Source organism: Pristiophorus japonicus, unplaced genomic scaffold (genome assembly GCF_044704955.1).
Source record: "Pristiophorus japonicus isolate sPriJap1 unplaced genomic scaffold, sPriJap1.hap1 HAP1_SCAFFOLD_1939, whole genome shotgun sequence".
NCBI classification, from domain to species: Eukaryota; Metazoa; Chordata; class Chondrichthyes; family Pristiophoridae; genus Pristiophorus; species Pristiophorus japonicus.
Window position 1 is genome coordinate 3259 of NW_027251631.1, and position 27836 is coordinate 31094.

The 27836-nt window shown below is 58.5% G+C and overlaps 1 protein-coding gene across 1 annotated transcript; it reads right to left on the reverse strand.

The window, feature by feature from the left end:
* Positions 1 to 27404, reverse strand: LOC139243969 (vacuolar fusion protein MON1 homolog A-like). The gene is made up of 5 exons (XM_070870925.1): positions 27177 to 27404; positions 15731 to 15850; positions 5328 to 5447; positions 3652 to 3813; positions 1 to 512 (listed from the first exon to the last, which is right to left on the reverse strand). The coding sequence occupies exons 2-5, from the start codon at positions 15759 to 15761 to the stop codon at positions 1 to 3; spliced, it is 825 nt and encodes a 274-aa protein (XP_070727026.1). The 5' UTR covers positions 15762 to 15850; positions 27177 to 27404.
* Positions 27405 to 27836: the final 432 nt, after the last annotated feature.

Sequence of the window (27836 nt, forward strand, 5' to 3'; positions counted from 1 at the left end):
TTATTCTATATATAAACCCCCGAACCCCTCGATTAGGCTGCGGCCTGTAACTGGCCCGCGGGTATCCATGGCGTCGCCCTTACCCGACTGGATGGAACGGATGACGTTGTCCCCGGCCTGTACGAAGGAGACCAGGGCCATCATCACGCCCATGGTGGAGGAGAGGGCCTCCTCGTTGCCGTAGCGAGAGTAGATGGGCTTGCCGGCCTCGCTCAGCACGAAGACGTGCTTCCGGTGTGCGCGCCAGCTTGGCGCCGTCACATCCTCATCCCGGTGGGAGGGCGCTGGGGGGGGCCCGGAGCTGGGGGGAAGCTCCCGCTCCAGCCCGCCGACCCCCAGGAACTCGCCCGAATCCTCGGCCGGCTCTTTGCTCGCCGAGCCCGTGTCCGAGAGGTCCTTCTCGCTCTCTCCGTCGTCTCCGCCGCCTTCGTCCTCGGACGTCGCTGGGGGAGGCCCGTCACCATGCCAACCGGCGTCCACTTCCTCCTCGGGGGGGCTCGGGGCATCCGGACCTTGAGGGGTGGTGGGGGGGGGAAAGGAAAGAGGAACAAATAAATCGCTTCACCTATTACATTAGGCCCATTCAGCCCCTCGAGCCTGTTACATTAGGAACAGGAGGAGGCCATTCAGCCCCTCGAGCCTGTTACATTAGGAACAGGAGGAGGCCATTCAGCCCCTCGAGCCTGTTACATTAGGAACAGGAGGAGGCCCATTCAGCCCCTCGAGCCTGTTACATTAGGAACAGGGGGAGGCCCATTCAGCCCCTCGAGCCTGTTACATTAGGAACAGGAGGAGGCCATTCAGCCCCTCGAGCCTGTTACATTAGGAACAGGGGGAGGCCCATTCAGCCCCTCGAGCCTGTTACATTAGGAACAGGAGGAGGCCATTCAGCCCCTCGAGTCTGTTACATTAGGAACAGGAGGCCATTCAGCCCCTCGAGCCTGTTACATTAGGATCAGGAGGAGGCCATTCAGCCCCTCGAGCCTGTTACATTAGGAACAGGAGGAGGCCATTCAGCCCCTCGAGCCTGTTACATTAGGAACAGGAGGAGGCCATTCAGCCCCTCGAGCCTGTTACATTAGGAACAGGAGGAGGCCCATTCAGCCCCTCGAGCCTGTTACATTAGGAACAGGGGGAGGCCCATTCAGCCCCTCGAGCCTGTTACATTAGGAACAGGAGGAGGCCATTCAGCCCCTCGAGCCTGATACATTAGGAACAGGGGGAGGCCCATTCAGCCCCTCGAGCCTGTTACATTAGGAACAGGAGGAGGCCATTCAGCCCCTCGAGTCTGTTACATTAGGAACAGGAGGCCATTCAGCCCCTCGAGCCTGTTACATTAGGATCAGGAGGAGGCCATTCAGCCCCTCGAGCCTGTTACATTAGGAACAGGAGGAGGCCATTCAGCCCCTCGAGCCTGTTACATTAGGAACAGGAGGAGGCCCATTCAGCCCCTCGAGCCTGTTACATTAGGAACAGGAGGAGGCCATTCAGCCCCTCGAGCCTGTTACATTAGGAACAGGAGGAGGCCATTCAGCCCCTCGAGCCTGTTACATTAGGAACAGGAGGAGGCCATTCAGCCCCTCGAGCCTGTTACATTAGGAACAGGAGGAGGCCCATTCAGCCCCTCGAGCCTGTTACATTAGGAACAGGAGGAGGCCATTCAGCCCCTCGAGCCTGTTACATTAGGAACAGGAGGAGGCCATTCAGTCCCTCGAGCTTGTTACATTCGGAACAGGAGGAGGCTGTTCAGCCCCTCGAGCCTTTTCCGCCATTCAATCAGATCGCAGTTGATCTGTACCTTAACCCGATCTACCCGTCTCGGTTCTATAAACCCAAATACTCTTCCCCAACAAAACCCTATCACTCGGAGTTTTGAAAGCTCCAATTGCCCCCCAGGATCCAGTGTTTTGGGGGAGAGAGTCCCAGATTCCCACTGCCCTGTGTGTGAAGAAGTGTTTCCCGACATCACCCCTGAACGGCCGGTCTCCAATGTGAAGGTGACGTCCCCTTGTTCTGGACTGCCCCCCACCAGAGGGAACAGTTTCTCTCGACCCACCCGATCGAATCCTTTAATTCTCTCAAACCCCTCGATCAGATCATCGATTAATCTTCTACACTCGAGGGAACACAGGCCCCGTCTGTGCCCACTGTCCTCGGGATTTAACCCTGTCAGTCCCAGGTTAAACCCGTTGGACCCTAAAAATAGCTTCCGACCCCCAACTCCCTCCCTCTCACCAACTCCTGTCCGAGGCTGAACCAGACTGTTTGCAACCTCGCTGCATATTTGACCCTGAAATGAGCTTCCGGCCACATATCCCCAGCCTAACTAAACCCGCCTGTTTCCCCCTCCGTAACATCGCCCGTCTCCGCCCCCTGCCTCAGCTCATCCGCTGCTGAAACCCTCATCCGTGCCTTTGTTACCTCCAGACTTGACTATTCCAACGCACTCCTGGCTGGCCTCCCACATTCTACCCAACGTAAACTCGAGGTGATCCAAAACTCGGCTGTCCCGTGTCCTAACTCGCACCGAGTCCCACTCACCCATCACCCCCTGTGCTCACTGCCCCCATGTCCTAACTCGCATCGAGTCCCACTCACCCATCACCCCCTGTGCTCACTGCCCCGTGTCCTAACTCACACCCAGTCCCGCTCACCCATCACCCCCTGTGCTCACTGTCACGTGTCCTAACTCGCACCCAGTCCCACTCACCCATCACCCTCTGTGCTCACTGCCCCGTGTCCTAACACGCACCGAGTCCCACTCACCCATCACCCCCTGTGCTCACTGCCCCGTGTCCTAACTCGCACTGAGTCCCACTCACCCATCACCCCCTGTGCTCACTGACCCCGTGTCCTAACTCGCACCGAGTCCCACTCACCCATCACCCCCTGTGCTCACTGACCCCGTGTCCTAACTCGCACTGAGTCCCACTCACCCATCACCCCCTGTGCTCACTGACCCCGTGTCCTAACTCGCACCGAGTCCCACTCACCCATCACCCCCTGTGCTCACTGCCCCGTGTCCTAACTCGCACCGAGTCCCACTCACCAATCACCCCCTGTGCTCACTGCCCCGTGTCCTAACTCGCACCGAGTCCCACTCACCCATCACCCCCTGTGCTCACTGCCCCGTGTCCTAACTCGCACCGAGTCCCGCTCACCCATCACCCCCTGTGCTCACTGCCCTACACTGGCTCCCGGTTAGACAATGCCTCGATTTCAAAATTCTCCATCCTCATGTTCAAATCCCTCCATGGCCCTCGTCCCTCCCTATCTCTGTAACCCCCTCCAGCCCCACAGCCCCCCCGAGATGTCTGCACTCCTCTAATTCTGCCCCCCTGACCATCCCTGATTATAATCGCTCCACCATCGGTGGCCGTGCCTTCTGTTGCCTGGGCCCCAAGCTCTGGAACTCCCTCTCTAAACCTCTCCGCCTCTCTCTCCTCCTTCCAGACGCTCCTTAAAACCGACCTCTGACCCAGCTTTTGGTCACCTGCGCTAATTTCTATTTATGCGGCTCGGTGTTAAGTTTGTATCTGGTAACGCTCCTGTGAGGCGCTTCGGGACGTTTCGCTTTGTTAAAGGCGCCATCGAAACGCAAGCGGTTGTCGGTATCGTTGGCGAGGGCTTAGCAACCCACCCCAGACTCACCTGCATCCGCTTTTTGCCCGTGGCCGTGAGTGGGGCTGGAGATGGGGAAGAGGAGGGCCTCGGTGGTGGGCGGGGCCTCGGAGATGGGCGGGGCCTCCCCCAGCCCCGCCCCTTCGCTCTCGCTGCTCAGCTGTTCCGTCTCCACCTTGTCCTCCCAGGAACCTGCGGCAAAGGACACAACGCGACGGTTAGCCAGCGAGGCGCGGCGGGAAAGTCGCGCAAACATGGCGGCCAACGTCACGGTCCCCCGCTGCTCCCACCCCGCGCACATCGCACGCGGCCTCCCCATTCAGCGAGGAAGGTGAGGTATCTAGACGCCCCCCTCGTCACCTCCCAGCCAATCAAGTGATTTATTAGGAGTGCGCTCACTGTTGTATTGTGGGAAACGTGGCACACAATTTGCGCACAGCAAGCTCCCACACACAGCGATGTGATAATGACCAGATCCTCTGTTGTAGTGATGTTGGTCGAGGGATAAATATCGGCCCCAGGACACCGGGGAGAACTCCCCCTGCTCTTCTTCCAAATAGTGGCCCCGGGATCTTTTACAGTTTTTTTTAAATGTAGTCTCAGTTTATTGTCTCATCTGAAAGACAGCAACTCAGACAATGCGGCACTCCCTCAGTACTGCCCCTCCGACAGTGCGGCGCTCCCTCAGTACTGCCCCTCCAACAGTGCGGCTCTCCCTCAGTACTGCCCCTCCGACAGTGCGGCGCTCCCTCAGTACTGCCCCTCCGACAGTGCGGTGCTCCCTCAGTACTGCCCCTCCGACAGTGCGGCGCTCCCTCAGTACTGCCCCTCCGACAGTGCGGCACTCCCTCAGTACTGCCCCTCCGACAGTGCGGCTCTCCCTCAGTACTGCCCCTCCGACAGTGCGGCGCTCCCTCAGTACTGCCCCTCCGACAGTGCGGCGCTCCCTCAGTACGGCCCCTCCGACAGTGCGGGGCTCCCTCAGTACCGCCCCTCCGACAGTGCGGCGCTCCCTCAGTACCGCCCCTCCGACAGTGCGGCGCTCCCTCAGTACCGCCCCTCCGACAGTGCGGCGCTCCCTCAGTACCGCCCCTCCGACAGTGCGGCGCTCCCTCAGTACCGCCCCTCAGACAGTGCGGCGCTCCCTCAGTACCGCCCCTCCGACAGTGCGGCGCTCCCTCAGTACTGCCCTTCCGACAGTGCGGCGCTCCCTCAGTACAGCCCCTCCGACAGTGCGGCGCTCCCTCAGTACTGCCCCTCCGACAGTGCGGCACTCCCTCAGTACCGCCCCTCCGACAGTGCGGGGCTCCCTCAGTACCTCCCCTCCGACAGTGCGGTGCTCCCTCAGTACCGCCCCTCCGACAGTGCGGTGCTCCCTCAGTACTGCCCCTCCGACAGTGCGGCGCTCCCTCAGTACTGCCCCTCCGACAGTGCGGGGCTCCCTCAGTACTGCCCCTCCGACAGTGCGGCACTCCCTCAGTACCTCCCCTCCGACAGTGCGGTGCTCCCTCAGTACTGCCCCTCCGACAGTGCGGCGCTCCCTCTGTACCGCCCCTCTGACAGGAGGAGAGTGGATCCTGGGCGGATTGCCCCGAGGGTCTTGTCACCAGATGATGTCAAGATCCTGCAGCCATTAAAGGCGTTTAGTGCACGGGGGAAGGAAGGGGAGCGGTGGGTAGAGAGATTACGGAGAACGCTGTCGTTACCTGGGAGTGAGGTGCAGGTATCTTCCTCCATCGAGGCCGCTACACGCACCGTGGCTGATGGCGGGGCATCGCGGGCAAGTCGATCACCTCGCGAGTCTGCAGAAAGTCGACAGCGAGGCGCTGAAAGAGAGGCAGAACAGTTCAACGCCGGAGGGAGGGTTGAACCATCACTCCACTGGCCCACACCTACCTCGCGACTCCCTCCGGTCCCTCAACTCTGCTGAATCCGCCCGCGCCCCCGACTCGCAGATCCAAGCCTCACTGAGGCTTCTTAACCCAAGCCCCCCCCCCCCACCACCCCCACAACGAACCCCGCAAATCCTTGCCCCAAATCCCTGCGCCCCCACCCCACTCCACATCCCTCCTTGAAGATCCCAGCCGTGACTCTGAGTGACCCTCTCACAACTCGGAGTCGTGGGTTCGAGCCGCCATCGCGAGAGACTCGAGCCCCGTAATCCAGACCCGACCCGACACTCCCCCGGTGCCAGTACTGAGGGAGCCCCGCACTGTCGGAGGGGCAGTACTGAGGGAGCCCCGCACTGTCGGAGGGGCAGTACTGAGGGAGCCCCGCACTGTCGGAGGGGCAGTACTGAGGGAGCCCCGCACTGTCGGAGGGGCAGTACTGAGGGAGCCCCGCACTGTCGGAGGGGCAGTACTGAGGGAGCCCCGCACTGTCGGAGGGGCAGTACTGAGGGAGCCCCGCACTGTCGGAGGGGCAGTATTGAGGGAGCCCCGCACTGTCGGAGGGGCAGTACTGAGGGAGCCCCGCACTGTCGGTGGGGCAGTACTGAGGGAGCCCCGCACTGTCGAAGGGGCAGTACTGAGGGAGCGCCGCACTGTCGGAGGGGCAGTACTGAGGGAGTGCCGCACTGTCGGAGGGGCAGTACTGAGGGAGTGCCGCACTGTCGGAGGGGCTGTACTGACGGAGTGCCGCACTGTCGGAGGGGCGGTACTGACGGAGTGCCGCACTGTCGGAGGGGTAGTACTGAGGGAGCGCCGCACTGTCGGAGGGGCGGTACTGAGGGAGCACCGCACTGTCGGAGGGGCGGTACTGAGGGAGCCACGCACTGTCGGAGGGGCGGTACTGAGGGAGCGCCGCACTGTCGGAGGGGCAGTACTGTGGGAGCCCCGCACTGTCGGAGGGGCAGTACTGAGGGAGCGTCGCACTGTCGGAGGGTCAGTACTGAGGGAGCACCGCACTGTCGGAGGGGCAGTACTGAGGGAGCGCCGCACTGTCGGAGGGGCAGTACTGAGGGAGCCCCGCACTGTCGGAGGGGCAGTACTGAGGGAGCGCCTCACTGTCGGAGGGGCTGTACTGAGGGAGTGCCGCACTGTCGGAGGGGCAGTACTGAGGGAGCGTCACACTGTCAGAGGGGCAGTACTGAGGGAGCACCGCACTGTCGGAGGGGCAGTACTGAGGGAGCCCCGCACTGTCGGAGGGGCAGTACTGAGGGAGCGCCGCACTGTCGGAGGGGCAGTACTGAGGGAGCCCCGCACTGTCGGAGGGGCAGTACTGAGGGAGCCCCGCACTGTCGGAGCGGCAGTACTGAGGGAGCGCCGCACTGTCGGAGGGGCTGTACTGAGGGAGCCCCGCACTGTCGGAGATGCCGTGTTTCAGGATGAGGCGTTAAACCCGAGGCCCCCGTCTGCCCTCTCGGGTGGATGTAAAAGATCCCGGGGCCACTATTGGATGAAGAGCAGGTGGAGTTCCCCCCGGTGTCCTGGGGCCAATATTTATCCCTCGACCAACATCACTAAAACAGACCACATGCCCCAGTTGTCTATCACATGGATATTTGCCACCAAACGTTAAAATAATCCACGCACAGGCATCTTCCACCCTTCAGGATGTCATTCGGGATCCGGGATATTAGGTCCTTCATTGAAACACCTGTGAACTCATCCCTTTTTGGCCTCGGAGCAAGTCATCCTCACTTCCAGGGATCGCCTCTGATTTGTGGGAGCTTGTTGTGCATCACAAAGCGCTTTACAGCCAATGAAGTACTTTTGGAGTGCGCTCACTGTTGTATTGTGGGAAAAGCCAATTTGCGCACAGCAAGCTCCCACACACAGCGATGTGATAATGACCCAGATCCTCTGTTTTTTTATGATGTTGCTTGAGGGATAAATATTGGCCTCAGGACACTTGAGGGGGCAGACGGGTCCTCGGTTTAATGCCTCAGACACTGCGGCGCTCCCTCAGTACGGCCCCTCCGACAGCGCGGCACTCCCTCAGTACCGCCCCTCCGACAGTGCGGCGCTCCCTCAGTACCGCTCCTCCGACAGTGCGGCACTCCCTCAGTACTGCCCCTCCGACAGTGCGGCGCTCCCTCAGTACTGCCCCTCCGACAGTGCGGCGCTCCCTCAGTACCGCCCCTCCGACAGTGCGGCACTCCCTCAGTACCGCCCCTCCGACAGTGCGGCGCTCCCTCAGTACCGCCCCTCCGACAGTGCGGCGCTCCCTCAGTACCGCCCCTCCGACAGTACGACGCTCCCTCAGTACCGCCCCTCCGACAGTACGGCGCTCCCTCAGTACCGCCCCTCCGACAGCGCGGCTTGGCGCTCCCTCAGTACCGCCCCTCCAACAGTACGGCGCTCCCTCAGTACCGCCCCTCCGACAGTACGACGCTCCCTCAGTACCGCCCCTCCGACAGCGCGGCTTGGCGCTCCCTCAGTATCGCCCCTCCAACAATACGGCGCTCCCTCAGTACCACCCCTCCGACAGTACGACGCTCCCTCAGTACTGCCCCTCCGACAGTACGGCGTTCCCTCAGTACCGCCCCTCCAACAGTACGGCGCTCCCTCAGTACCGCCCCTCCGACAGAGCGGCGCTCCCTCAGTACTGCCCCTCCGGCAGTACGGCGCTCCCTCAGTACCGCCCCTCCGACAGTGCGGCTTGGCACTCCCTCAGTACCGCCCCTCCGACAGCACAGCGCTCCCTCAGTACCGCCCCTCCGACAGTGCGGCTTGGCACTCCCTCAGTGCGGCTTGGCACTCCCTCAGTACCGCCCCTCCGACAGCGCGGCCTGGCACTCCCTCAGTGCGTGAGAAGACGGAGGGGCCAGCGAGCGATGGTCCGAGATCAGTCTGTGGGCGTGTTGAGCGGGAACCCAGGCGCAGACGCTGTTAAAAATAGGACGAAGAAATGGCCGCAGGCTGCTCGGAAGGTGTTTCGAAATAGCTCGCCGTCTGTGACGCGTGCGGGTGGCCAAGCGGTGGGGCGGGGCGAGGGACGGACTGGGGAGCTGCTCGATCGCGATATGGACGCGCCAGACACGATCGCTGGCTGGAAATGGACCATAGTCAGCGGCGTCAGTCAGACAGAGATGTACAGACTATTACACAATAGGACACTGGTTATTAATACCATTAACCACACATACAACCTCCGCCCCCGCTGACCCCCCACACCGAAAAGGAACCAACTTTTAGACTTTCAACTCAAACAGACTCCCCGTTGCAATCGGCAACTTTAAAAGTTTTCCCGACTTGAGATAGCGCCCTTGATTCCCGCCACACACAGGGACTCGGTCTCTCAATATTCAAAAACAGGTGTTCGGCTCACTAGCACATCGCTGTGTGTGGGAGCTTGCTGTGCGCAAATTGGCGTTTCCCACATTACAACAGTGAGCGCACTCCAAAAGTACTTCATTGGCTGTCAAGCGCTTTGACACGTCCGGTGGTTGCCAAAGGTGGGCAGAGGAAACGTGACAAGGGACCACCCTCAGAGCCTCCCTGATAAAGTGCAACATCCCCCCACCGACACCTGGGAGTCCCTGGGCCCAAAGACCAGTCCGCCCTAAGTGGAGGAAGTGCATCCGGGAGGGCGCTGAGCACCTCGAGTCTCGTCGCCGAGAGCGTGCAGAAACCATGCGCAGGCAGCGGAAGGAGCGTGCGGCAAACCAGTCCCACCCTCCCCTTCCCTCAACCACTGTCTGTCCCACCTGTGACAGGGACTGTGGTTCCCGTATTGGACTGTTCAGCCACCTAAGGACTCGTGTTAAGAGTGGAAGCAAGTCTTCCTCGATCCCGAGGGACTGCCTATGATGATAAGAACGTAAAAACTAGGAGCAGGAGTCGGCCATTCAGCCCCTCGAGCCTGCTCCGCCATTTAATACGTTCATGGCTGATCCGATCATGGACTCAGCTCCACTTCCCTGCCCGCCCCCTTATCCCCTTATCGGTTAAGAAACTGTCTATCTCTGTCTTAAATATATTCAATGTCCCGGCTTCCACAGCTCTCTGAGGCAGCGAATTCCACAGATTTACAACCCTCTGAGAGAAGAAATTTCTCCTCATCTCAGTTTTAAATGGGCGGCCCCTTATTCTAAGACCATGCCCCCTAGTTCTAGTCTCCCCCATCAGTGGAAACATCCTCTCTGCATCCACCTTGTCGAGCCCCCTCATAATCTTATACGTTTCGATAAGATCACCTCTCATTCTTCTGAACTCCAATGAGTAGAGGCCCAACCTCCTCAACCTTTCCTCACAAGTCAACCCCCTCATCCCCGGAATCAACCGAGTGAACCTTCTCTGAACTGCCTCCAAAGCAAGTGTATCCTTTCGTAAATATGGAAACCAAAACTGCACGCAGTACTCCAGGTGTGGCCTCACCAATACCCTGTACAACTGGAGCAAGACTTCCCTGCTTTGAAACTCCATCCCCTTTGCAATAAAGGCCAAGATTCCATTGGCCTTCCTGATCACTTGCTGTACCTGCATACTAACCTTTTGTGTTTCATGCACAAGTACCCCCAGGTCCTGCTGTACTGCAGCACTTTGCAATCTTTCTCCATTTAAATCATAACTTGCTTTTTTATTATTCCTACGAAAGTGGATAACCTCACATTTGCCCACATTATACTCCATCGACCAAATGTTTGCCCACTCACTTAACCTATCTCCCTCAGTACCGCTCCTCCGACAGTGCGGCACTCCCTCAGTGCCGCCCCTCCGACACTCTCTCAGTACTGCCCCTCCGACAGTGCGGCACTCCCTCAGTACTGCCCCTCCGACAGTGCGACGCTCCCTCAGTACTGCCCCTCCGACAGTGTGGCGCTCCCTCAGTACTGCCCCTCCGACAGTGTGGCTCTCTGGAACTCACTCCCTGAAGCTCTCCGCCTCTATCTCGCTCCTTAAAACCAACCACTTTGACCAATCTTCTGGTCACCTGTCCCTAATATCAGCGTACGTGGCTCGGGGTCAAATTCTTTGCCTCAAAAAAAGGTGCTACATCAATTCAGTTTGATGGAAGTGTAGCACAGTGCTTATGTCACTGGACTAGTAACACAGAGGCCGGGACTAAACGTTCAGAGAAACACCACCACCACAGCTGGGAGAATTTAAATTCAGTTAATTAAATAAATATGTAAAAAAAATGTTAAAAGCTAGTATCAGTAATAGTGACCATGAACTACTGGAGCGTCCTAACACATGGATTTATATAGCGCCTTTATATTGTGTCAGCCGTGGCTCAGTGGGCAGCACTCTGGCCTCCGAGTCAGAAGGTTGTGGGTTCAAGTTCCACTCCAGGGACTCGAGTAAAGATCTAGACTGACACTCCCAGTGCAGTACTGAGGGAGCCCCGCACTGTCGGAGGGGCAGTACTGAGGGATGCCGCACTGTCGGAGGGGTGGGATTGAGGGAGCGCCGCACTGTCGGAGGGGCGGTACTGAGGGAGCCCCGCACTGTCGGAGGGGCAGTACTGAGGGAGTGCCGCACTGTCGGAGGGGCAGTACTGAGGGAGTGCCGCACTGTCAGAGGGGCGGTACTGAGGGAGCCCTGCACTGTCGGAGGGGCAGTACTGAGGGAGTGCCGCACTGCCGCACTGTCGGAGGGGCAGTACTGAGGGAGCCCCGCACTGTCGGAGAGGCAGTACTGAGGGAGCCCCGCACTGTCGGAGGGGCAGTACTGAGGGAGTGCCGCACTGTCGGAGGGGCAGTACTGAGGGAGCCCCGCACTGTCGGAGGGGCAGTACTGAGGGAGCCCCGCACTGTCGGAGGGGCAGTACTGAGGGAGCCCCGCACTGTCGGAGGGACAGTACTGAGGGAGCCCCGCACTGTCGGAGGGGCAGTACTGAGGGAGCCCCGCACTGTCGGAGGGACGGTACTGAGGGAGCCCCGCACTGTCGGAGGGGCGGTACTGAGGGAGCCCCGCACTGTCGGAGGGGCAGTACTGAGGGAGTGCCGCACTGTCGGAGGGGCAGTACTGAGGGAGCCCAGCACTGTCGGAGGGGTGGTACCGAGGGAGTGCCGCACTGTCGGAGGGGCAGTACTGAGGGAGCGCCGCACTGTCGGAGGGGCAGTACTGAGGGAGCCCCGCACTGTCGGAGATGCCGCGTTTCGGGATGAGACGTTAAACCCGAGGCCCCCGTCTGCCCTCTCGGGCGGATGTAAAAGATCCCGGGGCCACTATTGGATGAAGAGCAGGGGGAGTTCTCCCCGGTGTCCTGGGGCCAATATTTATCCCTCGACCAACATCACTAAAACAGACCACATGCCCCAGTTGTCTATCACATGGATATTTGCCACCAAACTTAAAATAATCCACGCACAGGCATCTTCCACCCTTCAGGATGTCATTCGGGATCCGGGATATTAGGTCCTTCATTGAAACATCTGTGAACCCATCCCTTTTTGGCCTCGGAGCAAGTCATCCTCTCTTCGAGGGATCGCCTCTGATTTGTGGGAGCTTGTTGTGCATCACAAAGCGCTTTACAGCCAATGAAGTACTTTTGGAGTGCGCTCACTGTTGTATTGTGGGAAAAGCCAATTTGCGCACAGCAAGCTCCCACACACAGCGATGTGATAATGACCCAGATCCTCTGTTTTTTTATGATGTTGCTTGAGGGATAAATATTGGCCTCAGGACACTTGAGGGGGGAGACGGGTCCTCGGTTTAATGCCTCAGACAGTGCGGCGCTCCCTCAGTACGGCCCCTCCGACAGTGCGGCACTCCCTCAGTACCGCCCCTCCGACAGTGCGGCGCTCCCTCAGTACCGCTCCTCCGACAGTGCGGCACTCCCTCAGTACTGCCCCTCCGACAGTGCGGCGCTCCCTCAGTACTGCCCCTCCGACAGTGCGGCGCCCCCTCAGTACTGCCCCTCCGACAGTGCGGCACTCCCTCAGTACTGCCCCTCCGACAGTGCGACGCTCCCTCAGTACCGCCCCTCCGACAGCGCAGTGCGGCGCTCCCTCAGTACCGCCCCTCCGACAGTGCGGCACTCCCTCAGTACCGCCCCTCCGACAGTGCGGCGCTCCCTCAGTACCGCCCCTCCGACAGTGCGGCGCTCCCTCAGTACCGCCCCTCCGACAGTACGACGCTCCCTCAGTACCGCCCCTCCGACAGTACGGCGCTCCCTCAGTACCGCCCCTCCGACAGCGCGGCTTGGCGCTCCCTCAGTACCGCCCCTCCAACAGTACGGCGCTCCCTCAGTACCGCCCCTCCGACACTGCCTCAGTACCGACCCTCCGACAGCGCGGCTTGGCGCTCCCTCGGTACCGCCCCTCCAACAGTACGGAGCTCCCTCAGTACCACACCTCCGACAGTACGACGCTCCCTCAGTACCGCCCCTCCGACAGTACGGCGTTCCCTCAGTACCACCCCTCCGACAGTGCGGCTTGGCACTCCCTCAGTACCGCCCCTCCGACAGTACGGCGCTCCCTCAGTACCGCCCCTCCGACAGCACAGCGCTCCCTCAGTACCGCCCCTCCGACAGTGCGGCTTGGCACTCCCTCAGTACCGCCCCTCCGACAGCGCGGCCTGGCGCTCCCTCAGTACCGCCCCTCCGACAGCGCGGCCTGGCACTCCCTCAGTGCGTGAGAAGACGGAGGGGCCAGCGAGCGATGGTCCGAGATCAGTCTGTGGGCGTGTTGAGCGGGAACCCAGGCGCAGACGCTGTTAAAAATAGGACGAAGAAATGGCCGCAGGCTGCTCGGAAGGTGTTTCGAAATAGCTCGCCGTCTGTGACGCGTGCGGGTGGCCAAGCGGTGGGGCGGGGCGAGGGACGGACTGGGGAGCTGCTCGATCGCGATATGGACGCGCCAGACACGATCGCTGGCTGGAAATGGACCATAGTCAGCGGCGTCAGTCAGACAGAGATGTACAGACTATTACACAATAGGACACTGGTTATTAATACCATTAACCACACATACAACCTCCCCCCCCGCTGACCCCCCACACCGAAAAGGAACCAACTTTTAGACTTTCAACTCAAACAGACTCCCCGTTGCAATCGGCAACTTTAAAAGTTTTCCCGACTTGAGATAGCGCCCTTGATTCCCGCCACACACAGGGACTCGGTCTCTCAATATTCAAAAACAGGTGTTCGGCTCACTAGCACATCGCTGTGTGTGGGAGCTTGCTGTGCGCAAATTGGCGTTTCCCACATTACAACAGTGAGCGCACTCCAAAAGTACTTCATTGGCTGTCAAGCGCTTTGACACATCCGGTGGTTGCCAAAGGTGGGCAGAGGAAACGTTACAGGGGACCACCCTCAAAGCCTCCCTGATAAAGTGCAACATCCCCACCGACACCTGGGAGCCACTGGGCCCAAAGACCAGTCCGCCCTAAGTGGAGGAAGTGCATCCGGGAGGGCGCTGAGCACCTGGAGTCTCGTCGCCGAGAGCGTGCAGAAACCAAGCGCAGGCAGCGGAAGGAGCGTGCGGCAAACCAGTCCCACCCTCCCCTTCCCTCAACCACTGCCTGTCCCACCTGTGACAGGGACTGTGGTTCCCGTATTGGACTGTTCAGCCACCTAAGGACTCAGGTTAAGAGTGGAAGCAAGTCTTCCTCGATCCCGAGGGACTGCCTATGATGATAAGAACGTAAAAACTCGGAACAGGAGTCGGCCATTCAGCCCCTCGAGCCTGCTCCACCATTTAATACGTTCATGGCTGATCCGATCATGGACTCAGCTCCACTTCCCTGCCCGCCCCCTTATTCCCTTATCGGTTAAGAAACTGTCTATCTCTGTCTTAAATATATTCAATGTCCCGGCTTCCACAGCTCTCTGAGGCAGCGAATTCCACAGATTTACAACCCTCTGAGAGAAGAAATTTCTCCTCATCTCAGTTTTAAATGGGCGGCCCCTTATTCTAAGACCATGCCCCCTAGTTCTAGTCTCCCCCATCAGTGGAAACATCCTCTCTGCATCCACCTTGTCAAGCCCCCTCATAATCTTATACGTTTCGATAAGATCACCTCTCATTCTTCTGAACTCCAATGAGTAGAGGCCCAACCTCCTCAACCTTTCCTCATAAGTCAACCCCCTCATCCCCGGAATCAACCGAGTGAACCTTCTCTGAATTGCCTCCAAAGCAAGTATATCCTTTCGTAAATATGGAAACCAAAACTGCACGCAGTACTCCAGGTGTGGCCTCACCAATACCCTGTATAACTGGAGCAAGACTTCCCTGCTTTTATACTCCATCCCCTTTGCAATAAAGGCCAAGATACCATTGGCCTTCCTGATCACTTGCTGTACCTGCATACTAACCTTTTGTATTTCATGCACAAGTAACCCCCAGGTCCCGCTGTACTGCAGCACTTTGCAATCTTTCTCCATTTAAATTATAACTTGCTTTTTTATTATTCCTACGAAAGTGGATAACCTCACATTTGCCCGCATTATACTCCATCGACCAAATGTTTGCCCACTCACTTAATCTATCTCCCTCAGTACCGCTCCTCCGACAGTGCGGCACTCCGACACTCTCTCAGTACTGCCCCTCCGACAGTGTGGCACTCCCTCAGTACCGCCCCTCCGACACTCCCTCAGTACTGCCCCTCCGACAGTGCGGCGCTCCTTCAGTACTGCCCCTCCGACAGTGCGGCGCTCCCTCAGTACCGCCCCTCCGACAGTGCGGGGCTCCCTCAGTACCGCCCCTCCGACAGTGCGGGGCTCCCTCAGTACAGCCCCTCCGACAGTGCGGGGCTCCCTCAGTACTGCCCCTCCGACAGTGCGGCGCTCCCTCAGTACTGCCCCTCCAACAGTGCGGCGCTCCCTCAGTACTGCCCCTCCGACAGTGCGGGGCTCCCTCAGTACTGCCCCTCCGACAGTGCGGGGCTCCCTCAGTACTGCCGCTCCGACAGTGCGGGGCTCCCTCAGTACTGCCCCTCCTAGAGTGCGGCACTCCCTCAGTACTGCCCCTCCGACAGTGCGGCACTCCCTCAGTACTGCCCCTCCGACAGTGCGGCACTCCCTCAGTACTGCCCCTCAGACAGTGCGGCGCTCCCTCAGTACTGCCCCTCTGACAGGAGGAGAGTGGATCCTGGGTGGATTGCCCCGAGGGTCTTGGCACCAGATGATGTCAAGATCCTGCAGCCATTAAAGGCGTTTAGCGCACGGGGGAAGGAAGGGGAGCGGTGGGTAGAGAGATTATGGAGAACGCTGTCGTTACCTGGGAGTGAGGTGCAGGTATCTTCCTCCATCGAGGCCGCTACACGCACCGTGGCTGATGGCGGGGCATCGCGGGCAAGTCGATCACCTCGCGAGTCTGCAGAAAGTCGACAGCGAGGCGCTGAAAGAGAGGCAGAACAGTTCAACGCCGGAGGGAGGGTTGAACCATCACTCCACTGGCCCACACCTACCTCGCGACTCCCTCCGGTCCCTCAACTCTGCTGAATCCGCCCGCGCCCCCGACTCGCAGATCCAAGCCTCACTGAGGCTTCTTAACCCAAGCCCCCCCCCCACCACCCCCACAACGAACCCCGCAAATCCTCGCCCCAAATCCCTGCGCCCCCACCCCACCCCACATCCCTCCTTGAAGATCCCAGCCGTGACTCTGAGTGACCCTCTCACAACTCGGAGTCGTGGGTTCGAGCCGCCGCGCGAGAGACTCGAGCCCCGTAATCCAGACCCGACCCGACACTCCCCCGGTGCCAGTACTGAGGGAGCCCCGCACTGTCGGAGGGGCAGTACTGAGGGAGCCCCGCACTGTCGGAGGGGCAGTACTGAGGGAGCGCCGCACTGTCGTAGGGGCGGTACTGAGGGAACCCCGCACTGTCGGAGGGGCAGTACTGAGGGAGCCCCGCACTATCGGAGGGGCAGTACTGAGGGAGCCCCGCACTGTCGGAGGGGCAGTACTGAGGGAGCGCCGCACTGTCGTAGGGGCAGTACTGAGGGAGCCCCGCACTGTCGGAGGGGCAGTACTGTGGGAGTGCCGCACTGTCGGAGGGGCAGTACTGAGGGAGTGTCACACTGTCGGAGAGTCAGTACTGAGGGAGCACCGCACTGTCGGAGGGGCAGTACTGAGGGAGCGCCGCACTGTCGGAGGGGCAGTACTGAGGGAGCCCCGCACTGTCGGAGGGGCAGTACTGAGGGAGCGCCTCACTGTCGGAGGGGCTGTACTGAGGAAGTGCCGCACTGTCGGAGGGGCAGTACTGAGGGAGCGGCACACTGTCGGAGGGGCAGTACTGAGGGAGCACCGCACTGTCGGAGGGGCAGTACTGAGGGAGCCCCGCACTGTCGGAGGGGCGGTACTGAGGGAGCGCCGCACTGTCGGAGGGGCAGTACTGAGGGAGCGCCGCACTGTCGGAGGGGCGGTACTGAGGGAGCGCCGCACTGTCGGAGGGGCGGTACTGAGGGAGCCCCGCACTGTCGGAGGGGCGGTACTGAGGGAGCGCCGCACTGTCGGAGGGGCAGTACTGAGGGAGCCCCGCACTGTCGGAGGGGCAGTACTGAGGGAGCCCCGCACTGTCGGAGGGGCAGTACTGAGGGAGCGCCGCACTGTCGGAGGGGCTGTACTGAGGGAGCCCCGCACTGTCGGAGGGACGGTACTGAGGGAGCGCCGCACTGTCGGAGGGGCTGTACTGAGGGAGCCCCGCACTGTCGGAGATGCCGTGTTTCAGTGTGAGGCGTTAAACCCGAGGCCCCCGTCTGCCCTCTCGGGTGGATGTAAAAGATCCCGGGGCCACTATTGGATGAAGAGCAGGTGGAGTTCCCCCCGGTGTCCTGGGGCCAATATTTATCCCTCGACCAATATCACTAAAACAGACCACATGCCCCAGTTGTCTATCACATGGATATTTGCCACCAAACGTTAAAATAATCCACGCACAGGCATCTTCCACCCTTCAGGATGTCATTCGGGATCCGGGATATTCGGTCCTTCATTGAAACACCTGTGAACTCATCCCTTTTTGGCCTCGGAGCAAGTCATCCTCACTTCCAGGGATCGCCTCTGATTTGTGGGAGCTTGTTGTGCATCACAAAGCGCTTTACAGCCAATGAAGTACTTTTGGAGTGCGCTCACTGCTGTATTGTGGGAAATGCCAATTTGCGCACAGCAAGCTCCCACACACAGCGATGTGATAATGACCCGGATCCTCTGGTTTTTTATGATGTTGCTTGAGGGATAAATATTGGCCTCAGGACACTTGAGGGGGCAGACGGGGCCTCGGTTTAATGCCTCAGACAGTGCGGCACTCCCTCAGTACGGCCCCTCCGACAGTGCGGCACTCCCTCAGTACGGCCCCTCCGACAGTGCGGCGCTCTCTCAGTACTGACCCTCCGACAGTGCGGCGCTCCCTCAGTACTGCCCCTCCGACAGTGCGGCACTCCCTCAGTACCGCCCCTCCGACAGAGCGGCGCTCCCTCAGTACTGCCCCTCCGGCAGTGCGGTGCTCCCTCAGTACGGCCCCTCCGACAGTGCGACGCTCCCTCAGTACTGCCCCTCCGGCAGTGCGGTGCTCCCTCAGTACGGCCCCTCCGACAGTGCGACGCTCCCTCAGTACCGCCCCTCCGACAGTACGACGCTCCCTCAGTACCGCCCCTCCGACAGTACGGCGCTCCCTCAGTACTGCCCCTCCGACAGTACGGCGCTCCCTCAGTACTGCCCCTCCGACAGCGCGGCTTGGCGCTCCCTCAGTACCGCCCCTCCGACAGTGCGGCGCTCCCTCAGTACCGCCCCTCCGACAGCACGGCGCTCCCTCAGTACCGCCCCTCCGACAGTGCGGCTTGGCACTCCCTCAGTACCGCCCCTCCGACAGCACGGCGCTCCCTCAGTACCGCCCCTCCGACAGTGCGGCTTGGCGCTCCCTCAGTACCGCCCCTCCGACAGTGCGGCGCTCCCTCAGTACCGCCCCTCCGACAGCACGGCGCTCCCTCAGTACCGCCCCTCCGACAGTGCGGCTTGGCACTCCCTCAGTACCGCCCCTCCGACAGCACGGCGCTCCCTCAGTACCGCCCCTCCGACAGTGCGGCGCTCCCTCAGTACCGCCCCTCCGACAGTGCGGCTTGGCGCTCCCTCAGTACCGCCCCTCCGACAGTGCGGCGCTCCCTCAGTACCGCCCCTCCGACAGTGCGGCGCTCCCTCAGTACCGCCCCTCCGACAGTACGACGCTCCCTCAGTACCGCCCCTCCGACAGTGCGGCGCTCCCTCAGTACCGCCCCTCCGACAGTACGGCGCTCCCTCAGTACTGCCCCTCCGACAGCGCGGCTTGGTGCTCCCTCAGTACCGCCCCTCCGACAGTGCAGCGCTCCCTCAGTACCGCCCCTCCGACAGCACGGCGCTCCCTCAGTACCGCCCCTCTGACAGTGCGGCTTGGCACTCCCTCAGTACTGCCCCTCCGACAGTACGGCGCTCCCTCAGTACCGCCCCTCCGACAGTGCGGCTTGGCACTCCCTCAGTGCGGCTTGGCGCTCCCTCAGTACCGCCCCTCCGACAGCGCGGCCTGGCGCTCCCTCAGTACCGCCCCTCCGACAGCGCGGCCTGGCACTCCCTCAGTGCGTGAGAAGACGGAGGGGCCAGCGAGCGATGGTCCGAGATCAGTCTGTGGGCGTGTTGAGCGGGAACCCAGGCGCAGACGCTGTTAAAAATAGGACGAAGAAATGGCCGCAGGCTGCTCGGAAGGTGTTTCGAAATAGCTCGCCGTCTGTGACGCGTGCGGGTGGCCAAGCGGTGGGGCGGGGCGAGGGACGGACTGGGGAGCTGCTCGATCGCGATATGGACGCGCCAGACACGATCGCTGGCTGGAAATGGACCATAGTCAGCGGCGTCAGTCAGACAGAGATGTACAGACTATTACACAATAGGACACTGGTTATTAATACCATTAACCACACATACAACCTCCGCCCCCGCTGACCCCCCACACCGAAAAGGAACCAACTTTTAGACTTTCAACTCAAACAGACTCCCCGTTGCAATCGGCAACTTTAAAAGTTTTCCCGACTTGAGATAGCGCCCTTGATTCCCGCCACACACAGGGACTCGGTCTCTCAATATTCAAAAACAGGTGTTCGGCTCACTAGCACATTGCTGTGTGTGGGAGCTTGCTGTGCGCAAATTGGCGTTTCCCACATTACAACAGTGAGCGCACTCCAAAAGTACTTCATTGGCTGTCAAGCGCTTTGACACATCCGGTGGTTGCCAAAGGTGGGCAGAGGAAACGTTACAAGAGACCACCCTCAAAGCCTCCCTGATAAAGAGCAACATCCCCCCACCGACACCTGGGAGCCACTGGGCCCAAAGACCAGTCCGCCCTAAGTGGAGGGAGTGCATCCGGGAGGGCGCTGAGCACCTCGAGTCTCGTCGCCGAGAGCGTGCAGAAACCAAGCGCAGGCAGCGGAAGGAGCGTGCGGCAAACCAGTCCCACCCTCCCCTTCCCTCAACCACTGTCTGTCCCACCTGTGACAGGGACTGTGGTTCCCGTATTGGACTGTTCAGCCACCTAAGGACTCGTGTTAAGAGTGGAAGCAAGTCTTCCTCGATCCCGAGGGACTGCCTATGATGATAAGAACGTAAAAACTAGGAGCAGGAGTCGGCCATTCAGCCCCTCGAGCCTGCTTCACCATTTAATACGTTCATGGCTGATCCGATCATGGACTCAGCTCCACTTCCCTGCCCGCCCCCTTATCCCCTTATCGGTTAAGAAACTGTCTATCTCTGTCTTAAATATATTCAATGTCCCGGCTTCCACAGCTCTCTGAGGCAGCGAATTCCACAGATTTACAACCCTCTGAGAGAAGAAATTTCTCCTCATCTCAGTTTTAAATGGGCGGCCCCTTATTCTAAGACCATGCCCCCTAGTTCTAGTCTCCCCCATCAGTGGAAACATCCTCTCTGCATCCACCTTGTCAAGCCCCCTCATAATCTTATACGTTTCGATAAGATCACCTCTCATTCTTCTGAACTCCAATGAGTAGAGGCCCAACCTCCTCAACCTTTCCTCATAAGTCAACCCCCTCATCCCCGGAATCAACCGAGTGAACCTTCTCTGAACTGCCTCCAAAGCAAGTATATCCTTTCGTAAATATGGAAACCAAAACTGCACGCAGTACTCCAGGTGTGGCCTCACCAATACCCTGTATAACTGGAGCAAGACTTCCCTGCTTTGAAACTCCATCCCCTTTGCAATAAAGGCCAAGATTCCATTGGCCTTCCTGATCACTTGCTGTACCTGCATACTAACCTTTTGTGTTTCATGCACAAGTACCCCCAGGTCCCGCTGTACTGCAGCACTTTGCAATCTTTCTCCATTTAAATTATAACTTGCTTTTTTATTATTCCTACGAAAGTGGATAACCTCACATTTGCCCACATTATACTCCATCGACCAAATGTTTGCCCACTCACTTAACCTATCTCCCTCAGTACCGCTCCTCCGACAGTGCGGCACTCCCTCAGTGCCGCCCCTCCGACACTCTCTCAGTACTGCCCCTCCGACAGTGTGGCACTCCCTCAGTACCGCCCCTCCGACAGTGCGGCACTCCCTCAGTACTGCCCCTCCGACAGTGCGACACTCCCTCAGTACTGCCCCTCCTACAGTGCGGGGCTCCCTCAGTACTGCCCCTCCGACAGTGAGGCACTCCCTCAGTACTGCCCCTCCGACAGTGTGGCGCTCCCTCAGTACTGCCCCTCCGACAGTGTGGCTCTCTGGAACTCACTCCCTGAAGCTCTCCGCCTCTATCTCGCTCCTTAAAACCAACCACTTTGACCAATCTTCTGGTCACCTGTCCCTAATATCAGCGTACGTGGCTCGGGGTCAAATTCTTTGCCTCAAAAAAAGGTGCTACATCAATTCAGTTTGATGGAAGTGTAGCACAGTGCTTATGTCACTGGACTAGTAACACAGAGGCCGGGACTAAACGTTCAGAGAAACACCACCACCACAGCTGGGAGAATTTAAATTCAGTTAATTAAATAAATATGTAAAAAAAATGTTAAAAGCTAGTATCAGTAATAGTGACCATGAAACTACTGGAGCGTCCTAACACATGGATTTATATAGCGCCTTTATATTGTGTCAGCCGTGGCTCAGTGGGCAGCACTCTGGCCTCCGAGTCAGAAGGTTGTGGGTTCAAGTTCCACTCCAGGGACTCGAGTAAAGATCTAGACTGACACTCCCAGTGCAGTACTGAGGGAGCCCCGCACTTTCGGAGGGGCAGTACTGAGGGATGCCGCACTGTCGGAGGGGTGGGATTGAGGGAGCGCCGCACTGTCGGAGGGGCGGTACTGAGGGAGCCCCGCACTGTCGGAGGGGCGGTACTGAGGGAGCCCCGCACTGTCGGAGGGGCAGTACTGAGGGAGTGCCGCACTGCCGCACTGTCGGAGGGGCGGTACTGAGGGAGTGCCGCACTGTCGGAGGGGCAGTACTGAGGGAGTGCCACACTGTCGGAGGGGCAGTACTGAGGGAGTGCCGCACTGTCGGAGGGGCAGTACTGAGGGAGTGCCGCACTGCCGCAGGGGCAGTACTGAGGGAGCCCCGCACTGTCGGAGGGGCAGTACTGAGGGAGTGCCGCACTGTCGGAGGGGCAGTACTGAGGGAGCACCGCACTGTCAGAGGGGCAGTACTGAGGGAGTGCCGCACTGTCGGAGGGGCTGTACTGAGGGAGTGCCGCACTGTCGGAGAGGCAGTACTGAGGGAGCGCCGCACTGTCGGAGGGGCAGTACTGAGGGAGCGCCGCGCTGTCGGAGGGGCGGTACTGAGGGAGTGCTGCACTGTCGGAGGGGCGGACTTTTGGATAAGACATTAAACCGAGGTCCCGTCTGCTCTCAAAGTTGGATGCGAAAGATCCCATGGCACGATTTCGAACAAGAGGAGGGTGTTATAACAAAAAAACACATGATCTGGGCCATTATCACATTGCTGTGTGTGGGAGCTTGCTGTGCACAAATTAGCTGCCGTGTTTCCCACACTATAACAGTGACCGCACTCCAAAAGTACGTCATTGGCTGAAAAGCATTTTGCGACGTTCGGTGGTCGAGAAAGGCGCTATAAAAACAACTATTTATATATCGCCTTTAAACGTAGTAACACGCTCCCAAGGCATCTCACACCAGTGTTATAAGACAAAACAGATAAATTTGGCACCGAGCAACATTCGAGGAAATTAGCGCAGCTGACCAAAAGCTGGGTCAGAGGTCGGTTTTAAGGAACGTCTTACAAGAGGAGAGGCGGAGAGGTTTAGGGAGGGAGTTCCAGAGCTTGGGGCCCAGGCAACAGAAGGCACGGCCACCGATGGTGGAGCGATTATAATCAGGGATGGTCAGGAGGGCAGAATTAGAGGAGTGCAGACATCTCGGGGGGTTGTGGGGCTGGAGGAGGTTACAGAGATATAAATGCAAGACTTTCTTGAGGGACATCACCCATCACCCCCTGTGCTCACTGACCGACATTGGCTCCCGGTTAAGCAACGCAGCGATTTCAAAATTCTCATCCTTGTTTACAAATCCCTCCATGGCCCCGACACCCCTCCCTATCTCTGTAACCTCCTCCAGTCCCTACACCCCTCCCTATCTCTGTAACCCCCTCCAGTCCCTACACCCCTCCCTATCTCTGTAACCTCCTCCAGCCCCAACACCCCTCCCTATCTCTGTAACCCCCTCCAGTCCCTACACCCCTCCCTATCTCTGTAACCTCCTCCAGTCCCTACACCCCTCCCTATCTCTGTAACCCCCTCCAGCCCCTACACCCCTCCCTATCTCTGTAACCTCCTCCAGTCCCTACACCCCTCCCTATCTCTGTAACCTCCTCCAGTCCCTACACCCCTCCCTATCTCTGTAACCTCCTCCAGTCCCTACACCTCTCCCTATCTCTGTAACCTCCTCCAGCCCCTACACCCCTCCCTATCTCTGTAACCTCCTCCAGCCCCTACACCCCTCCCTATCTCTGTAACCTCCTCCAGCCCCTACATCCCTCCCTATCTCTGTAACCTCCTCCAGCCCCGACATCCCTCCCTATCTCTGTAACCCCCTCCAGCCCGTACACCCTCCCTATCTCTGTAACCTCCTCCTGCCCGTACACCCTCCCTATCTCTGTAACCTCCTCCAGCCCCTACATCCCTCCCTATCTCTGTAACCTCCTCCAGCCCCTACACACCTCCCTATCTCTGTAACCCCCTCCAGCCCCTACATCCCTCCCTATCTCTGTAACCTCCTCCAGCCCGTACACCCCTCCCTATCTCTGTAACCTCCTCCAGCCCCTACACCCCTCCCTATCTCTGTAACCTCCTCCAGCCCGTACACCCTCCCTATCTCTGTAACCTCCTCCAGCCCCTACATCCTTCCCTATCTCTGTAACCTCCTCCAGCCCTTACACCCACCCTATCTTTGTAACCTCCTCCAGCCCCTACATCCCTCCCTATCTCTGTAACCTCCTCCAGCCCCTACACACCTCCCTATCTCTGTAACCTCCTCCAGCCCGTACACCCTCCCTATCTCTGTAACCTCCTCCAGCCCCTACACCTCTCCCTATCTCTGTAACCTCCTCCAGCCCCTACACACCTCCCTATCTCTGTAACCTCATCCAGCCCCTACATCCCTCCCTATCTCTGTAACCTCCTCCAGCCCCTACATCCCTCCCTATCTCTGTAACCCCCTCCAGCCCTTACACCCCCCCTATCTCTAACACCCTCCAGCCCCTACACCCCTCCCTATCTCTGTAACCACCTCCAGCCCCTACACCCCTCCCCGCCACCAAGATGTCTGCACTCCTCTAATTCTGCCCTCCTGACCATCCCTGATTATAATCGCTCCACCATCGGTGGCCGTGCCTTCTGTTGCCTGAGCCCCAAGCTCTGGAACTCCCTCCCTAAACCTCTCCGCCTCTCTCTCCTCCTTCAAGACGCTCCTCTTAACCTCCCTCACCTGCCGCGATTTCTTCTTGTGCTGGCTCGCTGTCAAATGTAATTCGTTTTTATCTTAAAACACTCCTGTGAAGCACCTTGGGACGTATTCACTGTTAAAAAGGCACTAAATAAATACAGGTCGTTGCTGATGTGTGAAGGACAATTCGTTTTGTGCTGTGAGGCACCACGGGGAACGCAAGTTGTTGTTATAGAGGAAGGAAATCTGCCGCCTTTAGGTCGGTCTGGTCGCTACGTGACTCCATAACAACATCAGAAATTGGAGCAGGAGTCAGCCATTCGGCCCCTCGAGCCTGCTCCGCCATTTAATACGATCATGGCTGATCCGATCATGGACTCAGCTCCACTTCCCTGCCTGCCCACTTATTCCCTTATCGGTTAAGAAACTGTCTATCTCTGTCTTAAATATATTCAATGTCCCGGCTTCCACAGCTCTCTGAGGCAGCGAATTCCACAGATTTACAACCCTCTGAGAGAAGAAATTCCTCCTCATCTCAGTTTTAAATGAGCGGCCCCTTATTCTAAGACTATGCCCCCTAGTTCTAGTCTCCCCCATCAGTGGAAACATCCTCTCTGCATCCACCTTGTCAAGCCCCCTCATAATCTTATACGTTTCGATAAGATCACCTCTCATTCTTCTGAACTCCAATGAGTAGAGGCCCAACCTCCTCAACCTTTCCTCATAAGTCAACCCCCTCATCCCCGGAATCAACCGAGTGAACCTTCTCTGAACTGCCTCCAAAGCAAGTGTATCCTTTCGTAAATATGGAAACCAAAACTGCACGCAGTACTCCAGGTGTGGCCTCACCAATACCCTGTATAACTGGAGCAAGACTTCCCTGCTTTTATACTCCATCCCCTTTACAATAAAGGCCAAGATTCCATTGGCCTTCCTGATCACTTGCTGTACCTGCAGACTAACCTTTTGTGTTTCATGCACAAGTACCCCCAGGTCCCGCTGTACTGCAGCACTTTGCAATCTTTCTCCATTTAAATAATAACTTGCTCTTTGATTTTTTTTTCTGCCAAAGTGCATGACCTCACACTTTCCAACATTATACTCCATCTGACAAATTTTTGCCCACTCACTGAGCCTGTCTGTGTCTTTTTGCAGATTTTTTGTGTCCTCCTCACACATTGCTTTTCCTCCCATCTTTGTATCGTCAGCAAACTTGGCTACGTTACACTCAGTCCCTTCTTCCAAGTCGTTAATATAGATTGTAAATAGTTGGGTTCCCAGCACTGATCCCTGCGGCACCCCACTAATTACTGGTTGCCAACCCAAGAATGAACCATTTATCCTGACTCTCTGTTTTCTGTTAGTTAGCCAATCCTCTATCCATGCTAATATATTGCAGATTTTGTGTGTCCTCCTCACACATTACTCTTCCCATCCCGCAATCCCCATCTTTGTATCGTCAGCAAACTTGGCCACGTGTCTCCAGTCCCACTATGGCGATGCGTGACATAGAAACATAGAAAATAGGTGCAGGAGTAGGCCATTCGGTCCTTCGAGCCTGCACCACCATTCAATAAGATCATGGCTGATCATTCACCTCAGTATCCCATTCCTGCTTTCTCTCCATACCCCTTGATCCCTTTAGCTGTAAGGGCCACATCTAACTCCCTTCTAAATATATCTAACGAACTGGCCTCAACAACTCTCTGTGGTAGAGAATTCCACAGGTTCACCACTCTCTGGGTGAAGAAGTTTCTCCTCATCTCGGTCCTAAATGGCTTACCCCTTATCCTTAGACTGTGTCCCCTGGTTCTGGACTTCCCCAACATCAGGAACATTCTTCCTGCATCTAACCTGTCCAGTCCCGTCAGAATTTTATATGTTTCTATGAGATCCCCTCTCAATCTTCTAAACTCCAGTGTATATAAGCCCAGTCGATCCAGTCTTTCTTCATATGTCAGTCCTGCCATCCCGGGAATCAGTCTGGTGAACCTTCGCTGCACTCCCTCAATAGCAAGAATGTCCTTCCTCAGATTAGGAGACCAAAACTGAACACAATATTCCAGGTGAGGCCTCACCAAGGCCCTGTACAACTGCAGTAAGACCTCCCTGCTCCTATACTCAAATCCCCTCGCTATGAAGGCCAACATACCATTTGCCTTCTTCACCACCTGCTGTACCTGCATGCCAACTTTCAATGACTGATGTACCATGACACCCAGGTCTCGTTGCACCTCCCCTTTTCCTAATCTGTCACCATTCAGATAATATTCTGCCTTCGTGTTTTTGCCCCCAAAGTGGATAACCTCACATTTATCCACATTATACTGCATCTGCCATGCATTTGCCCACTCACCTAACCTATCCAAGTCACCCTGCAGCCTCTTAGCATCCTCCTCACAGCTCACACCGCCACTCAGCTTAGTGTCATCTGCAAACTTGGAGATATTACATTCAATTCCTTCGTCTAAATCGTTAATGTATATTGTAATTGGAGATATTACACTCAGTTCCTGCGTCGTTAATGCAGGCTGTAATTGGAGGTTTTACATTCGTTTAACCGCACACGCCGGTGGGAAACGCTGCCGGACACGGGCCGGGAGGGACCGCCGTGGGTCGGGAATCGGGGGGGCGCCGGCCAAAGGCACGGGGGGGTCGAAAATAAAAAATCAGTTGTTGTTGTAAGGGAGTGCCTGTTACTCTCAGATACAAAGAGGTCGTGTGGGGGGGGGGGTTAACTGGGGCCAGTGGCCCCTCCCACACCTTCCCCTCCCTCTCCCTCTCCCCCCTGACTCACTGGCTCCTCTGGCCGCCTCTGGATCCTCTCACTGGGGCCTAGGCCCGAGCCTGGGCCTGGAGTCCAGCGTCGATCCCTCTGGCGGCCTCTCTCTCGGCGCTCTCCGGCATCAACCCCCACGTGCCCCCGCCCTCTCTCCCGGCTCCAGCCAATCGGGCGGCTCCGCTCTCCGCCCCGGCTCCCGGCTCCAGCCAATCGGGCGGCTCCGCTCTCCGCCCCGGCTCCCGGCTCCAGCCAATCGGGCGGCTCGGCTCTCCGCCCCGGCTCCCGGCTCCCGGCTCCAGCCAATCGGGCGGCTCCGCTCTCCGCCCCGGCTCCCGGCTCCAGCCAATCGGGCGGCTCCGCTCTCCGCCCCGGCTCCCGGCTCCCGGCTCCAGCCAATCGGGCGGCTCCGCTCCCCGCCCCGGCTCCCGGCTCCAGCCAATCAGTGCTCCCCCCCCGCGCCATATCCCACGTGCCCCCACCCTCCCCCTATTGTGACGTAGGCGCGCAAGGGGCAACCAATCGCGCGGCGGCCCCTCATGGTTCCGCGTCACTCCCCCCCCCTCTCTTTCCACCAATCGGCACGCCGTTCTGACCAATAGCGTGGCGGTGACTATGATTGACGTGCCGACGCGCCAATGGGAGACGGCGGCGGGCGGGTTCCGCGCTCTCCACCGC